Genomic DNA, 18,501 nt, shown 5'->3' with positions numbered 1-18,501 from the left:
AGCTATTTCAGCTCGTGCTGGACACAATGTGGCTCCGTCGGGATTTTGGAAACTTGAAAGCATCGATATCGATAACTGAGAATGGATTCTCTCGCACCAAACAGTCCGTTTCAATTTGTCTACTGTCTACTGTCTGAAACTGATATCTTTCTAGCCCTTGGAAGTATATAACTGACTGAACTGACATACCTATCTTGTTCCAAGGTACTCATTTTTAGTAGCAGAAGAAGATTTTTCCACATTTTCTGTTAAAACACAACTTAGGCTCCATAGAGGATCGCGCCTAAAAACTTCGACTTCGACGCGTTTTTCTGAATCAACTCTTAGTTTACTTCTGGACACACAACAGATATTTCAAAAGTAAATTTCAATAAATTGTCGGTCTTCTCTGGTGATCAACTGGATTATGCGATTCGTTGAAAAATTAAGCGAATTATCGTGTTATGCCCAAACCAAGGCAAATATGTACAGCACATGAACAGTAAACAATTTACCTGAAATAAGCACCCCGTTGGCGACTCGGAGCGATCCGACATGTTTGAGCTGTAATTATCCTACAGAGATGCTCACAAGGGGGAGGAAAACGAGTGTTGGATGTTGTTGGCCGAAGCGTGTGTCATTGCGATTACGTTTTAGGATCAAGGTGGTCAAGCCATTCGGGAGAAGAATATAGAGAGAACGGGGAAGAAAAAACACACAATCTACATCAGATTTGGGGGCGGTGCAACTGTTTCGTAGATACGCTGCTAGCAACGTTAGCGCGTGTATACGCTAGCTTCAATGATACTTCTACGTAGAGTACGAGAATGAACGGGAAGTGAACTTACAGCACGTATGTGAATGACAGCTATGTCGTCGAAAAATGGACTCAGTGACATCCGGTAGATCTCGGAGGCCGGTATCCGATACTTGATTTGCATTGTTTTTTGGTCTAGCAGAAGCATCGAGTTGGTGGAAACCACTAGCAGGATGGGGATGAACTGAAAATATATTGATCGATATCGGAAGAATTACTGAGGATAGTGATTATCATTGATTACCTTCCCGCTGGAGCGGGCTATTTTGTTGATAATGTCCGCGAAAACCACGTATTGATCATTGTGTTCACAGCTGACTCGCTTCCATTGAACGTTCTGTCGCAAACGGATGTAGTCTCCGTGGAAGGGATGAGCCACAGTTCGCGGATAGGAGACTTTCCGATCCTTGAAAATAATACTGGCCGTCACCTTTTCGCGCATTCGATTTCTGGCCGGCTGGTCGAATGATTTCCGGTACTTGTAGCATCGCCACCGATGGAAGATATTGCGCAGCAGTTGGGATGTTTCGGCGAGAAAGGATGGTGCCGTAGGCCACTCGTGACAGATGGGACTCATGTTGTCATGGGGCAGTCGCAACAGAAGGGTGAACAAAAATTCACGCGTCTAAGGGGAGGAATGAAAAAAAATTGCGCTGTAACATTTGCATTAAAAAATGGACTTTTTTCGGATGGTGATAAAAAAACTAGACAGATAATTGAGTTTGATAAATTTCCCATGGAAAGTAATTATATTAGCTTACTTGCAAAAAAATGCTACGCCCTTGCGAGCGGCCTTCCAGCAGTTAACCGAAACATTCACCATTGCGGACGAAAACAGGCCTGTTTTTGAGTTCTTTCTTCGTTTTATTTATCAATTCCCTTAGTTTTCGCGACAATATTGTTGGAGTAGATCTTACGCTTCAGGTTTGCCCAGAAATTCTCGATGAGACGCAGCTGGGGGACGTTGGGCGGGTTCGCCGACTTGGGTACCACATCGACATTCATCCGATCCATCTCGTTCAACAATCGCTTCAATCGCTGGCCGACGTCAGATCCGGCCAGAACACCGCGTCTTCGCCCTTATGGTATTTCCTGATGAACGACGCAACTTCCGGCAGGCACTTCGTGCTATAATTTTCCCCGTTCACGGTCAGTTCGAAGCTAAAGAAGAGCGGCTTTGACATTCCTTTCTCGATGATTGTTAGCCACAGCAGCACCTTCTTAGAGAACTTGATGTGTGAAATTAACTTCGCTTCGAAGCTCACTTCCTTCGTGGGGGAAGTAAAATGCAAAGTGCCCTGCCAGTCGTTGCCATCCAGAGTGAGATAGGTCTCGTCGCCCATCACCACCGCCACGTCGCGATTCACCTGGAAAATCGACTTGACCTTGATCTTATTCAACCGCAGTCGTTGCGCCATTGCCTGCAGCTCCGAGACCAGGGGATGGGACTTCCGCTTCCTGACATGTATGTCCATGTTCGTCAGGTACTTTTCACTGTTTGGCCGATTGCTCCGACCTCCCGGCCAAGCGATGTAGCCAGTTTTCCTTCGATCTTCCTCTTCAGCATCCTTTGGAGCTTCTCGTCGCTCAGGGTCGTCGGCCGTCCGGATCCGGGCTTTTTTTCGATGATCCGATTGTTGTCCAATAGTCTCAAGATGTTGTAGAAGCCGAAACGGGCGTATCCGGCGTCCACAAAGTGCCGCACGATGTCCGTTTTCGACGCGGCGGGGTACCGTTCTTTGAACGCGCACACTTCTGAACGGAGTAACTTCACTGTTTTCGCCATCACGGTTAGAGTTCGACTGAGAGAGCTGTAAAATTTTTTTGCTAACTCATGGGTTACTATTATTGATGCTGCATGGGTAGTTTCGTCAATGCGTGTGAAGCTAGGTAGTGCGGACTGAATCAAAACGGCTGTCAAAAAAGATCCAATTGAAATGTCAAAAGAGATCCAACGATCAGGAGTGTTATTTTTCTTATGATAATCAACACTATAAAAGAGGTATTGTTGTCAAGGGCAAAAATAATTAAAATTATAAAATGACCGAACTACATTTTTCCGTCAATTGTTCAATTAACCATTGCATCTCTGAAAGAGCATCTAAGCCTTTCACTGAGAAACGCATTTTTAATGTCCCCTCTCTTTGACATAACGTTTTTTTCCGAACGAAATAAAAACAAACGAAGTCAGAGTCACGTAAATGTTTACTCCTGCGATTTGAAAATATTCGATAAAAAGTGGAAGGAAGAGATGCCAGATGATTTTTAAAAATAGTCTGTAAAAATATGTGAATGTCTGTTAAAAATGGGGAAAAGTCTGTAAAAGTTTGCAGATCTATAGAAATGTCTTTTAACGTTAATTTTCACATATTCATTAATACTTTGTACATCGCGCCAAACCAGTATAGTGGTTCTCAGATCTTCGTCAAAAGTTGTAATTTTGTTCTTTATCGCAAAACATTAGACTCGTATTTTTTTAATTTTTCATTAGGGTGCCCATTTCCATTTTAGGGTGATCCAAAAAATCATTTTTTCCACTTTTTCCCAAAATGACTTTTTAAAAAAATTTATAACTTTCGAACCACTTAACCGATTTAGATGATCGACACATCAAATTGAAGCCAATGAGTTTTAAGTGAGAAATATTGAACTCGCAGGTAATATGGATCCTATTTTCGTAATTATTGATTGTAGTCGTTTTTTAATGTTTTCATGGTTTTGGACTAGGGGGCACCATATTTTTTTATATTTTTTCTTGAAAGCTTAGAATTTTTTTTCATAAAATATCTTGATATCAGATATGCTATTTTTTCGTTTTAGAAATATGATTTTTCAAAACTAATCGATGGTTCGAAAAACAATTTTCCCCATTTTTCCCATTACAAAAAGTCATAACTTTTGAACTATTGGACCGATTCATATCATCGGTATATTAAATTGAAGCTTACGAGTAATTTTTCTTTGAAAAAATATTCCTTCTGCGAAAAAATTGAATTTTTGCTTTTGTAATTATTGATTGAGTTAGTTTTTCATAGTTTTCTCGGTTAAAGATAGGAGCGCTATTTTTTTTATATTTTTTATGGAAAGCTGAGGATTATTTACCTAACATATCTCGATATCAAAGATGCTATAATTATCGTTTTTAAGTTATAATTTTGTAAATTTAACATTTAACATATTCATATGTGACTAAACTAGACCTATGCTACTAGAATCCAATCTTCCCGCAAGTGTGATATTATTGGCTTGGCTTATTGGCTTCAATTTAATATATCGATCATCTAAATCGGTGTATTCAAATTAATCAAATGTTATGATTTTTTGCAGAAAGTTATTTTTGGACAAAGGGGGAAAAATGATTTTTTGAACCACCGGTGAACTTTGAAAAATCATATCTAAAAAAACGAAAAAAATAGCATCTCTGATATCGAGATATGTTATGTAAAAATTCCTCAGCTTTCAAGAAAAAATATAAAAAAATATAGCGCCAAAGTCATAAAAAATGAAAAACGACTAAAATCAATAAATACTAAAATATAATTATTCTTTTCGCAAGTTAAATATTTTTTAATAAAAGGCTAGGTCATTAGTTTCAATTTTATATGTCGATCATCTAAATCGGTTCAGTGATTGAAAAGTTATTAATTTTCGTTTGTCATTTTTGGGAAAAAGTGGAGAAAATTGATTTTTCGGACCGCTTAATAACTTATGTGTTGTATGTGTGTTTAAATGTTTCAACGATCTACATATACATACATACACATACATACGCGTTGTTAATTTTTATAAAATTCATTATTTCTTCGTTGATATATTGGACATCCACCAAGGCTTGCGGTGTTGTCGTTGATGAAATTTATAAGAAAATGCAGTGTATACCATCCGCCATGCAAGGCTATACAAGTTTTAGATCACCACACGGCCATGAACCATGTCTGTGGTAACAATATCGAACAGTAATCCATATTTCGTCATAAGCAGACCCAAAAGCGAATGTAAATTGTTGAAAATAGAATGAAAATTTTTATTCGATGTTGTTCAAATACTTAGAAGACATAGTCCTGACCCTAACTTAACTATTTTCAATAAATCTCCTTGCATTTCAGCAAAACAATCTTATCTAGAACAGAAAATAATTATCAGAGACAATTTTCGTTCAAGATTTTTCCTTAACTGCATAGAATGCAATTTTTCATTAATTGTTTATAACCGTATGCTCTCTTTCGTCTGCAATGATGTCAGGGCAAAAGTACTTATGTGTATGAGTTCCAAACTTTATACACACCAGAAAGACTGCCGGGCCGCTGGTTGAGTATCGCTGGTCTAACGTCATGTGTATTGATATAAACTAAATATAATAACTTTTCTGTATTAAAACTGTGGAAAAATGTCATATGGTGAGTCAAATATTTTTGATGTGATGGATAGAGCCTCTTATTTTTCAAAAACCTGTGAAATATTGTTATATCCAAAAAGTCTAAAACAAAAATAGAAAGTGTTTTACAGAAATGTCTGTAAATTTACAAACATATTTGTAAATCTGGCATCTCTGGTGGTCTGAGAATTTATTGCAAGAAATCGCTTGAAAACATGCATGAATTTGCTTGAAAATGAAGTAAATTGAGTCCGCACCACTTAGGTGTGAAGGTAAACCCATGGAAAATCGGCAATTTTTGTACATTTTTTGAATGCAAACGTTATATTTTGTGAGACAAGGTGAACAAAAACCAACATACCTTTATGAGTACGAAAAATCGTCCAATGACCTGTACCGCCCAGTGTGCTTGTTTCTTGAACTCGCTTATTCGTATTTTCTCGCGTTCCTGAAATGAATGGAAGCATACATTTCAATGTATAAATATTTGGTTTCAAAAATGGAATACCCTCCAGCTTCTCCAAGTGTGCGCTATCACGATTTGGCTTGTTCGTAAGGCAAGGAAATGTTTCCGTTTGGTGTAGCACCGATACGTCTTCTGGATCAGCATAGCCAATTCATTGAGCCGTACCTTTCGGAACTCGTCAAGCTCGTACACCGTCCGGGGACTCCGAATGAATACCTTCTTTCGACCAATGGTGAATTCTGCCGCTGGCAGTGGAACACTACGGATTATCAGCGCCACTCCGTCAATCATGGATCCGCTGAAGTGAGGCCACGTGTACTGACAGAGCAGTTTGTAGCGTTGCACGAAGCGCGAGTGGATCATGTTGAAGTAGTGACCGTTGCGCCACAGATTTATCAACGGCATTAGGCTGGAAGATGGGACCAATTGCGAAATTCAGCCATTGAAGACAGAACTGTCGAACAAGCACTTACCACATGTATCGCACCTGGTGCTGCACCAAACCAAGTTCGAACATTTTTGACTGCCTCAGTTCATTTGGTTTGATGCAAAAAATGTAGTGATTGTAGCGCTGCTCCAGCTGTTTCAGGAGGGTCTGCAGCGTGTTGCGAAGATTTGTACTCAAACTGGTTGGCTTTCGAGCGATGCTTTGGCGCTTCGGATTGCCCTCGGGGAAGAGATTCGCCACGATCGGCAACTCGCAGTTTTGATACAAACAGGCGCTGACGTGTTTTGGCAGGAAATCGATATTCTTCTCGACGAAGCCATTGGTTGCGTATAGCACTGGTCCCTCAAAGTGACGAATTCTGGAATCGAGCAATTGATGAAGAGACAGCTTCGCTGTTTCTAACCAGGGAGACTACTTACTGGAAGCTATTCGAAGGCAAACTAGGATCACGAGCTAGAAAATTTGTGTGGCCCGAGCAGCACTGATGCAATCGAGTGAGCAATATCCCGTCGTTGATTATCTGCGGCTCATCGATCAGCTGCAGGATACCGTAACAGGGTTTGTCTATCAGCTCACAAATACCCTGGTTATCGAAGAAATCAATCTTGATCCACTCCAAACCTTCAGCCACGTATAAATCCTGCTGATACTTCAAAACGTTTCTTACGAAATGCTGGAAAGAGGAATATGTTTGCATATTATACAAAATAAAGCGTCAGTTGTTGCAACCTGTTGCAACCGCTCGTTGCAGTAGTTGATCGCAAGCTGTTCCAGTGAGTTCTTCTCCAGAACTTCGAACCCAAAGAAGTCCAGCAGTCCGACGGTTCGCCCCCGCACTATTCCGCCCATTCCCATACCGTGCTGTTTCAGCTTCAACTGCTCGTTGGTTCTGGCCACCATGAGTGTAAACAACCGCCCGTACAGCGTTCTGCAGAGAGCGAATCTGATTCTCGATGCGTACGCAGCATCTATTTCCGACCCGTCCGACACAATCTGATCCCAGCTTTCGCCGATTCGCGTCAGACAATGGAACAGCAGGCGACCGTCCAGCTGGAGTAGTTGGGCTATTTCCTCGAGTTCTGAAGTAAAGGTAAATGGAGTTAATGTGCACCCCCCGGAGAAGGAACAAATGCAACAACCGTACCGTACTCGTTCGAAATTTCACAACCTTCGCTCCCGTCGATGTTGGTCGTGGGTATGAAGATAAGATTTCCAAGTTTAAGCACCACCGCAAGAATCGTGAAAATTGAAAAGATTTCATCTTGACCAAAGCCGAGAGCTTCTAGGGAGTGCTGATGGGGAACAAAATTCAGTCTAATTCATAGTCTATCAGTCAGACTAACTTACTCTCGTGAAAACAAAATTCGGGCGATCCTCTTCATTGGTTAGGCCATATTTGAGCAGTTCATACCTGTCCACATTACGTTGCAGTTTGAGTGATTCTTAAAAGAAAACATAAAAGGTTGCGAATATTGCTCTCAAATCGCAGCAATTAACTTACTGAGCAGTTGAATATCGGCACCCGATAGTAGTTGGTAAAATATGTGAAAGTTTCGCTCCCCTGGACTCCTCGTTGTGACGCGAGCCTTTGGAAAAAAATAGAAATAATTATTTGCTTGTTTTAGAATGGTATAAAATAAACTTTGGCACCAGTGCGGTGAATATTCAAACTCATTCGAAAGAAATCGACGAAAATGACAAAGAATTCCATTCGTCATCGAAGAAAGCATAGCTTGCATCGTTTGAAATTAGTTAACCTCTTCAATTGAAAGCTATTCCTACTCATTTGAATGAGATGAATGTATTGAGTCGAATGAAAACAAATACCGTGAAGCTCCCTTATACCAACCAGCGCATAATTTCGCTCATTTGACATAAAATACTGTGCTTCACTAGCAACATTATTTCTTGTGATAAATTATTGTTGGGTATACTTGCAAAACTATAACTATTCGAAAAATTGGCTACCAAGTACTATTAGTTACGCTTAACTATATAAATTCGCATTGACGGCATTGAGCTTCGTATTACAAGATGGCGGAGTTTGCATGACAATATGGGTTTGCAGAAGGAATGAACACACTTTTAAAATAAGAATTATGAATGAAAATTATTTTGTCCGTATCAAATTAGTACTCTATGTAAACGAAAACCACTTTTACCTGCAAGTGGTGAAAAATGTTATACAAAAATTGTATCTAAAGATAGTTTTATACTATAATGGTGAGTAAGTGAGTAAGAGACGGGAGGAGTGTCTATTCATCATAGAAACCTAAAACCTGCGCATCCCAAATTTGGCTCCATTTGCTTGATTAGTTTTCGAGGTATGCAGAAATGTGTCTTTCATTTGTATGGCAGCCCCCCCCTTAGAGAGGGGGTGGAGTATCTAACTACCATAGAAACATTTATTGCACCCAAAAACCTCCATATGCCTAATTTGCTTTCATTTGCTTGATTAATTCTCGAGTAATGCAGAAATTGATGTTTCATTTGTATGGCAGCCCCCCCTTAGAGAGGGGGTGGAGAGTCTAATCACCGTAAAAACATTTATTGCACACCGAAACATCCACATGCCACATTTCGTTTCGTTTGCGTCATTAATTCTCGAGTAATGTAGAAATTTGTGTTTCATTTGTATGGCTGCACCCCCTTAGAGAGGGGGAGGGGTCTCAAACTATCATGAAAACCTTCCCCGACCCCAAAAACCCCTACATACCAATTTTCACGTCGATCGGTTCAGTAGTTTCCGAGTCCATAAGAATCAGACAGACAGACAGACAGAAATCCATTTATATATATATATATATATATATATATATATATATATATATATATATATATATATATATATATATATATATATATATATATATATATATATATATATATATATATATATATATATATATATATATATATATATATATATATATGTATATATATATATATATATATATATATATATATATATATATATATATATATACAAAGTACTTCAAGTATTTAAATAACACCATGGAAAAAAACTTATACAAATTTTAGCAATTTTAAGCTACCTTCGCGCCGACTAATCTAATAGAGAATAGTTCGCCTCATACAAACTAGTGTCGTATCCAGATGTCGAATGAAAATCGCCGGAAAATAATCAAAACTGAACAATACAGGAACGTTGCTCTGATTTAATGTTTTTTTCACATCTTTTCATTACACAATTTGATCGGTCATCACAAGGACACCCATCTTTCTACTTGTTTCTTATTCCACCCAACAGATATGCGAAAATGCTTTAGGAAAATTTTCAGACCAGGTCCTGGGAAAGCAACCGTTCTCAATGCCATAGAAGAAGGGCGATTAGTTCATTAGCCAAAGCAATTTCACGCTTAACTCATAAGGTGTTGCACAGAACCTTCTGGATGCAGCTTTTTCTGTGCAGAAATCCAGTTTTTCTTCATGTTTTCTTCAGATTTGACCTACTTGGGATGCCTCCGTAATGTATGCTTCATAATAGCGCAGTATTTTTCGATGGGCCTTAGTTTCGATGCGTTGGGTGGGTTCATGTCCTTGGATACGAAAGTGACCCCGTTGCCTTTATACCACTCCAGTGTGATACTTTGAATAGTGGCACAAAACTAGATCCGGCCAGAAGTTCGTAGGACACTCATGTTGCTTCACCAGACGCTTCTGTAGACACTTCTTGAGGAAGATCTGCCCGTTTACAGTCCCGGTGATCACGCCGTTTGCCACATGAGCAGATCGCTTGTCTAATCTTGTATTTCTTGGCGAACTTTCCAAGGTTGTTGCCTCCTTACCTTCTCCGGAACATCAAACTTGTGCTGGGCGGTGAAGAACGGTAGCCCCGGAAGCTGCCGGAAGTCATAAGTCTCATCATCCATGATAAGACAATGAGGCTTCGTCAGCTTCTGGGTGTACAGTTCCGGGCCCGAGACGTTCCCATATTTTTTCGTTCATCATTTGGAGCCTTCTGCACTTTGTACTTATGCAGTCCCTCCCGGTCCTTGGCTTTCTGAACGAAAGACTTGGATAGATTAAACTTTTTGGTCACATCCCTGACCGATGCGTTGGGATTCCGCTTAAACGCTTTCACGACACGCTTATGATCCTGATCACTAATAGAACATCCATTCTGATCGCATTTCTCCTTCCGGTCGATGCTCAGAGTTTCGTAGTAACGTTTAATCACACGATTCGCCGTTGACTGCACGATTCCGAGGTGTTTTCTGATGTCCCGATGAGAAAGTTGAGGATTTTCCAGGTGCTCGGGAAGTAAGTGAATGTAACCGGAAGGTTATGTTAAATGCAACCAAGAGTCGAAAGAAATTACGTTATCCGGAAAGTTAATAAATAAAACCGGGAGTATAAATAGAAACGCCATCAAAAGAATGAAATGCGAGTGGAATGTGGAGGAGTAGATCGCACTGTGAGAGCTGGATAGTGCAAAGAGTAGACTGAATGTTTGCGATGATTAGATGGATGATAAATGGATAAATAAAATTTACAAGCATGCGGACAACATTGACAAGCCAGTTTATGCTGAACTTGGAGGTTCGTGCAGATTCTGTAATTTATACAGTAGAGGACTGACTGTTGCTTTCAAACATGCATAGGACAGAACTAAAATTTTGCTGTGAATAACTCTTTGACGTAACCGTGGACAAAAACAACGTGTCCAGCAGTGACAGACTCCTTCCGAACTCTGAGAAAATAATCCAGTTAGTTGTTCTCAAGATAGGAGCACTGTCTCGTCAGCCTGCGCATGAGGTGTACGAGTGAACGCATGATGGGTGCAGTAGCTCCGCTTGAGCATATGGACGACACAGTGGATTTCAGCTATAGCAGCCCGCGCATGATGCGGCATCTTTTCTGTGAGAAAAGCATTAAGGTGTTGACATATATGCTATTCAGCGCGGTGCGAGGCATTTAGGAAGCGATTGGCCATTATGGTTTGCCGAATGTCATGCCCGAAGGACACGTGACTTTAGTTCCTACATTTTGCAGCACGATGCAGGAGAAGCGGGATAGAGGTCATTCATACAGGGTAAGTGTGGGGATACTAGCAAATGAATCAGACTTTGGAACATCGAGTCTTGATCAAGCCCTATGAAAAAACATGAAGAAGTCGAATAAGCTGGATGCCGAAGAGTTTATTGTGACACGAAAACATGGAGAACACCATACTTTAAAAAGAAAAGAGTTTGGAAATGAATTCCGTTATAGTACATTACATCCAATTTTTCTTTACGTCGAAACGTTGAATGCATCTTGCACTGCGTACTGTAGATCGGGTTTACCACAAGGCAGCTCCATGTGCACGACGGATGATCCAACATCAGACGAACTATGTTCAGCTAAAAATCCGGCAGATTGAATCATTGAGATAATGATTGTACGGTTCACCTTTATATAACGATCTTGATCTGGATCACCCCTTGCGATGTCAATCAGGGATGCCAGGTTTGAAGACATGTCTTCATTTTGAAGACATTTGACCTACTGTGAAGACATTTGATTTGTGGAGACATTTTGAAGACAATATGAAATATGTGAAGACATTTCAGTGTGAAAGTGTATGTGGGTTATTGAGTGATATTATTTCCATGAAATTCTAACTATTGGCCGAAAATATCGTCAAAAGAAGTAGGGCTTTTGTCTTTTGTTCGCTTTTTTATCATTGTCACTTGTTCACTTTTGTTCTTAGTAATCAACGGAGACTTTTGTCTCGGGGTTATTAACTTGCTTTTTTCAAACTTTTTCATGCAGAAAATCCACATGCATATAGAATGAATTAAACAACACAGCGACTTTTACTTCACATGCTAGAGAACTTTCAGCGGTCTGAATGCATATTGCCCCTAGAAACATTAATTCATTTACATTCGGGAATTCGAATGATTGTGACATTGTATTTTTTCATTATTTTGGGCCTACACTATACAATAGATTAACCTTCTTTCAAACGACCACTTCACAAATCGAAGATTTTCCTGTTAAATACCGTTTCAATAATTAGTTTATGGATATGGTTCGAGTTACAACCAAAACTTCAAAGCTAAAATAAACAAATTGAGTTATCACAGTTCCGTTTTTGTGGAAGAGCTGGAATTACCTCAATCAACGGTTTATCAAGCCAATTATCATTTCTAAACTCATAAAATTTAATTCGCAGTTGCGCAATATATTCTTTATTCACATTTATTGAAATAAGCTTCAAAACCTGAAGGTAAGTTTAATAAAATGCGCTGTATAACAATACCAATTTAAATAATCATTGAATTAGCTATTAAACTTTGTTCAAAAGTAAGTTATGAATTTTAGTTTCATCCGATATGATTGTGAAGACTTTTGAAGACATTTTTTCGTACCATGTGAAGACATTTTAAAAAATCACCTGGCATCCCTGATGTCAATAGAGAGAATGGGAGGAGAAGAATAGAAACACGGTGCGAACTGAAAACACGATTAACGAACAGGAAATAGGACGGCAAAAAGGACGGGACGAATTTGACCAATCCACTGCAACTCTCACAGTAATGCGAGAAGCGTGAGAATGAAAGAAATAAAAAAATCACTCTCACCAAACCTGCTGTTTCTCTGTTTCTCTCGAGCTGTTATTCCCACGCAGGGTTGCCAATAATATTTTGCAAAAAAACTGGAAGATTGCTCTTGAAAAAAAAAACTGGAAGAAAACTGGATCCTGTAAAACCGTTTTATTTTAATAAGATCGGCTATGATTTATCTAAAATTATTTTTTTTACCCATTCCAATGATTGAGGCGTAGAATTTCCTTTGATGTTTCGTACAGTAATCATATCATTCGAGCAGAGCAAAATGGCATATCCCACAACTCGAACAATGCTGTGAAACCATATTTGAGGATCTTTTCCATACGGTTTTATTTGAGTAAAACTTGCAAAATCTCGTATTCATATCCATAAAATCGATGATAGATGATCGTCGCAAAAGTGCTCGATAATGTGAATCATTTAGGTACATAGGGACAATTTTCTGGTTATAGATCACTGCATCGAACCTAACTTCCATCTTCCGTCTTTCAACGCAATTTACCTAAACTTACCTTTGGTTTAGAGATGGGCAAACCGTTCATGAACTGATCAAAAGAACGAGTTCACCCAAAAGAGTGAACGAACTGCCGTTCTTTTTTGCTGGGCAACAGTTCATATGAACTGTATACCCAGTTCAGAACGAACTGTGTACGGTGAATGATGAACTGATAATACAGTTCAGAACGAACTGACCGCCGACTGAACTGTGTATACAGTTCAGAACGAACTGACCGCTGGCAGAACTGTGCATGCAGTTCAGAACGAACTGTGTACGGTAAGCGGTGCGTAAGAGGAAAGAAAACGAACGAGTGATAGATGAATGGTGCTGCAAGGTAAATAGTTCTCAAATTAACGAATGGAAATAAACGATAGCCCCATGAAACAACAAAAATAATATGTCGGTATTGTCGCTTCATAAAAAACGCTTGTTGCGTTCAGGATACGATGGTTTTAAATTGGATTGTTAAATTATTTATCAAATTTCATATTTTCGAGTTCAGGGTAATTATTTCAGTAAGTTGTTATGCCAATCTACCTCACTTATAAAATATAGTTGAAAGCTGAAAGTTGATTTAAACAGTCTTGTTAAACAGTAAAATTCGCGTCGCTAATATGAAATATGTTTTATATTATATCATATTGTGCTCGATAATTTTGAGATGGACGTTCGCGGTTTGGGTACAGTTTTGCTATAGCATTTATTGCAATACATCGTAAGCAAAGCAGCACAATGCTAGTTTATGCTGAAAGTAATGAATAACGACTCAAACAAAATTAAAATTTCAAAATCAAAGTTTGGTTTTCTATTGTGCTAAGTTATTTCTAACAAATATCGGACATATCCCGCCACTGTACAAAAGAGTGAGTGAACTGCTCAAAAGAACTAGTTCACTTAAGTGAACGGTTGGTCACTGAACGGTTCATTAAAGTGAACCGTTTTGCCCACCTCTACTTTGGTTACGAGTTAAAATACCAGAAAACTCCACCCGCAATATTATTCCAATACACAAATAAGCACATTCAATGCTAAAACAACACTGCTCAAATATTACTTTGGTATTTAAATTATCAAATTTTGGTATTGAGATTTTCTATTTCTCTCATTTTTTTGTATTATTCATTGGTATTTTACTTTTTATATCAGGCTTTTCCAAACCAAATTTTGATTTCAAGATGAAAATGAGATATCCTTAATTATTTCCTCCTGTTCGAGAAATTATTTTGAAAAAATATGCATAGTATGCATACTTGTAAAATAAACACTACGGTGCATATGCATTTTATGTAAAATATAGCTAATGCATACTTTACATCTTATCTTCTTTGTTTTTAAGAGGCTTTAAACTTTGCAGTTCATTCGCCTCTAACTGCTTTACATAAGATTTTAGGAGAGTTTAGATCATACGTAAAATTAATAATATTTAGGACTAAAAATTCTTTGAGTTTATATTAATATCAATTGAATTCAATGGGGTACATTTACTCTATGACCTTCTGAACATGAGAATGATTTGGAGGATCTATAATATCTGATGTTTATACAAAATCAAAGCCAGCACGCGGGGTCTATGAATTATTTTAGGAAAGCTTTTTTTAACATTGTGCCAGTCGTGAATGAAATGGTAGAATTGGTCTGAACTTCAGAAAGGTTTGGTGGACCTAGAATATCTTATATATTTTTTATAAATTTAAAGACACTGTAGCACGTTGCTGCTTCGGTAGACTGTCAAATAAGATAAAAATCGAGCGATATCCTGTTTTTCAAGTAATTTAAAAAGTTTCCAGCACTCGGGAAAGTTCTTCGTTTTCGGTATTTTCAACAAAACACCGACAGATTGAACGAAATAGGACGAACCAAATTACAGCCTCACTGTCGCAGAAATTCACGAGGTAGATGAAACACGGCTAAAAAAAAGCATATTTTCAACACACGCACTGCACGCTAACCGTATTGAAATCGGTAGTTTAAACAGGAGATAGATAACACTGAGTTGAGTGTGGAAAAAAATTAAAGATCGATCCAAAGTAAATACACCTTGGATCGATAAAACGATAATTAAAAATAAAATTGGTCAAGGGACGGGAAGGTAAGGAGAGGGATGATATTTATCATTGTAATTTTTTTTACATAAAACGGGTAAAACTGAAGCACACATAGAAAAAAAAACTGGATAAAACTGGACAGTAAAAAAAAAACTTTTTAAAAAACTGGAAGATTTTAGGGTTCGACTGGAAGACTGGATCGAGAAAAAAAAACTGGAAGAATGAGGTTTAAACTGGAACATTGGCAACGCTGTTCCCATGCTAGCAAATGGGCAGGCAGATAACCGATGTGGTTTCGGTTATCTGAGTAGCAGAGGGAGATCTTTTCTCTCCCTTATAGTTTTAAACTGGAGAAAGATTTCATGTTCGCTCGGATTCAAATGAATGAAATGATTATTTTCAGCACTGATTGCCACAACATTATTATGTTTTAGGTACCTTTTCCAGCATATCTTGATCGCGTCGGCAGCGGAGAAAACCGCAAATCGTTATTATATTTGAAAAGCGAAAAACATTTAAATAGACAATTAACTTACATATCGTCAAATGCCCGCCAGTGGGATCTCCTTTGTAGTCGAACTCGATGTCGTAAAACTTTCCCTGCAAACAAACAAATAATCATTGAAACGTTCTCTGGCTAACAGCTGCCAGCAACTTACGAATCGACTCGAGTTGGCATTCTTCCCGGTGAGTGCATTCCCCATTGATTCCAGGAAAACCTCCGCTTGCGCTACCCTCTCGCGCATTTTCGCCAGCTCCAAGTCCCTCAGGTACACCTCCTTGGTGATCGATTTCAGTATCCGCCTCCGATGCAGGGATGGTGACATGCTGCTTCCGCCCCCACTGTGCTCATACGTCAGCGCAATCGACGAGGAAGATTTGTGGATCGAGCGATTGCTGCTCTGGTGACAGCAGCGGCTCAGATTGCAGCGTTTCTGAAGCGAGGGCGAGTTTATCGAGTTTCCGCCGCACATACGATGCAGATCCATGTGGCTGCTGCAGGTGCTAGTGCTGGTGGAGGTGCAGTTGTGCTTCGGACAGGTCGTGAACGATGATTTGAGGGTAGATTTGGTCGGGAACTCGTTCGCTTCCGTGGAACGACTGATCGATTGGTTCGAGTGTTTCAAACATTTCGGGGTGCTCCCAGTGGAGAATGTACCACTCCCAGTGCCACCCATTAGCATCGCGAGGTTTTCTGAACTTTTGTGATGCGATATCAGATCGAACTCGACCGTTTTTTCGTGGGAGCATTTCTGAAAAAAAAATTAACGCTGAATTTCTCCAATTTCATCGAACAAAGTTTAACGCTCATACCCGCGTAGTATTATACTTTATAATACTGTCCAAACGTCCCGTACCGGCGCCTGTGCTACTCTCGAACGATGAGCCTACTCGGCTGAACGAGCAGTGTTTCGGTGTCGACTGACGGGAGTTTGGATTGGAGCCTTTCAGGGAGAAAATGGGTGGCCGGATACGCCTCATTTCCGATATCTGCGTCAGGAAATGGACTATCATCCGCGCTGACTCCGTCTTGCCGGCTCCACTTTCGCCCGACATCACGATGCATTGGTCCTCGTTGTAGTTAAGCAGGAACTGATGAGCTGAGTTGGCCAGGGCGAATCTAATTGGATGATCGAAACGGGTAATATGAATCAAATCGAATCCCTACTTTCACCCATTTAACTCACATATGCGGGGGGAGCTGGAAGAGACTTTTGTTGGCATACTTTCGCACTAGATCCGGCGTGTATATAGTCAGAGGTTTGAACGGATTCAATGCCACCAGAAACGTTCCAATATACGTCTAAAAAGAAGCAAATGTCAGCGAATTAAAAAAAACAGCTCGTCTCCACTCACGTATATCAAATCCCTTTTATAGCGCTGATGCAAATTGTTGATGAAACTATCTTCGGACAGGTTCTCCAGCAGCACCGAGTCCCAGCTCCCGATTTCCTGCTCCATTGTTTTTCCGGTTTGCCGCCGCCAGTTCAGTAAACTACCTGCGGTTGGCCTAGTTTAAATACTATACGACGAGTGGTGTCTTCAATACATTCAATTATTTCTCCGCTGGCAATCCCCCGCGACTCACATCCCGCCCCACGCGCATGCCATGCCGGTAGGTGATGGTAGTGATGGGTAGCGTTCTCTGTCGAAAAGCAGGTGAGAATGGTAAAGTGAATTAGTTATCATTTTAAACGAAACGCCGGCTTGATAGCGATCGACATACATTTTTCATCGCCGTGTCCTTGCAATTCGTTGTGCCCAGAGGAGAAAGTTTTCTGGGACACTGATAACCGAATACTGCAAGGACGAGATGATAAAAATAAATGAAAATGTTCACTCGCTGGTTACATGATGAATATCATTAGCATAACTTTCGGCGCTTACTGCGTACTTCGTTTTACCCACTAGTTCCCGTCTCCCAATCGGGTGGGATTGGACTGTTGGTCAACTAAATTACAGTTTCTCACCTTCGCATGAGCGAATCCGTAACGCTACTCAAACAATTACGCGATTCTCTGGAAGCGCTTCCAATTCTTGTATCAACGAGCTGCCAACAAGAACCACGTAACCCCGAAATGTATGCCCCGAGTCCGTATTCGGTTCACACCCGTTGCTGAGGCCAATAATTTCTTCATTAGGTTTCGCTCTATTTACAAATCCTGTACACCTCGAGAATGATTATCCTGCTGGTTTCCATCTCAATATCCCTTTCTATTCCACTGTCGGATAATCGTACTCGTTTAAGTCACACCAATTCGCTGCACACTTCCGAAGGTAATTGTTAGGAAAACCACAAATTTAAGGACAATCTGCAGCTCGTATTGGGATTTGCTGCATTCCAGGATTCAATCGCTCTTACTCCTGGTGAAAATTACATTGACACTTGGTTCTGTGATAAAAATTGTGACAAGTTTCCACGGGCGTGTAGATAAGAGTAGATGATGGTTTTGAGTGTATGCGACAGGACGAAACATCACACAGAATAGTGTCGCATGACCGATGGCTGGGCGTGTTGATCGGGGCTCTGGCAACCCTATACCAGCCAACGCAAATTGAGCGTAGGCAACATAAACAGGGCTCGCGCTTAGTGGGCTCACGTATTGTTTAATGTTTGGAGTCAGATATGTTAATATTTGATTACGTTGGATAGTTTCCTTTGGCAAGCGATGTTTGGATACCCACCCGGAAGCATTTTTGGTAATTTGCAATTAAAATCACAGCTGAAAAATAGCGCGGCGCACTTCATTTTTAATTTTTGGTTATGATTTCTATGCTCAAGATTTTCTA

At 39.8% G+C, this 18,501-nt stretch overlaps 1 protein-coding gene across 5 annotated transcripts in view; it reads right to left on the bottom strand.

Moving 5' to 3' along the window:
• Positions 1-18,144, bottom strand: part of LOC129773003 (unconventional myosin-Ib) — a 29,323-nt gene extending 11,179 nt beyond the window's left edge. Inside the window, exons 1-18 of one of the 5 annotated variants that reach the window (XM_055776554.1) lie at positions 17,682-18,144; positions 17,068-17,356; positions 16,899-17,014; positions 16,525-16,831; positions 15,870-16,463; positions 15,747-15,810; positions 15,649-15,662; positions 7,587-7,671; positions 7,433-7,527; positions 7,230-7,377; positions 6,815-7,164; positions 6,505-6,758; positions 6,111-6,443; positions 5,680-6,046; positions 5,533-5,619; positions 1,041-1,421; positions 828-980; positions 495-554 (exon numbers count right to left, since the gene is read on the bottom strand). In XM_055776554.1, coding sequence (XP_055632529.1) covers positions 495-554; positions 828-980; positions 1,041-1,421; positions 5,533-5,619; positions 5,680-6,046; positions 6,111-6,443; positions 6,505-6,758; positions 6,815-7,164; positions 7,230-7,377; positions 7,433-7,527; positions 7,587-7,671; positions 15,649-15,662; positions 15,747-15,810; positions 15,870-16,463; positions 16,525-16,831; positions 16,899-17,014; positions 17,068-17,172 — 3,513 coding nt within the window. In that variant the 5' untranslated portion in view covers positions 17,173-17,356; positions 17,682-18,144. The other 4 variants (XM_055776558.1, XM_055776578.1, XM_055776564.1 and 1 more) reach the window with 4 other exon arrangements.
• Between the last annotated feature and the right edge of the window lie 357 nt (positions 18,145-18,501).

Source organism: Toxorhynchites rutilus, chromosome 1 (genome assembly GCF_029784135.1).
Source record: "Toxorhynchites rutilus septentrionalis strain SRP chromosome 1, ASM2978413v1, whole genome shotgun sequence".
NCBI lineage: Eukaryota > Metazoa > Arthropoda > Insecta > Diptera > Culicidae > Toxorhynchites > Toxorhynchites rutilus.
This window is presented reverse-complemented; position numbering and strand designations above follow the sequence as displayed.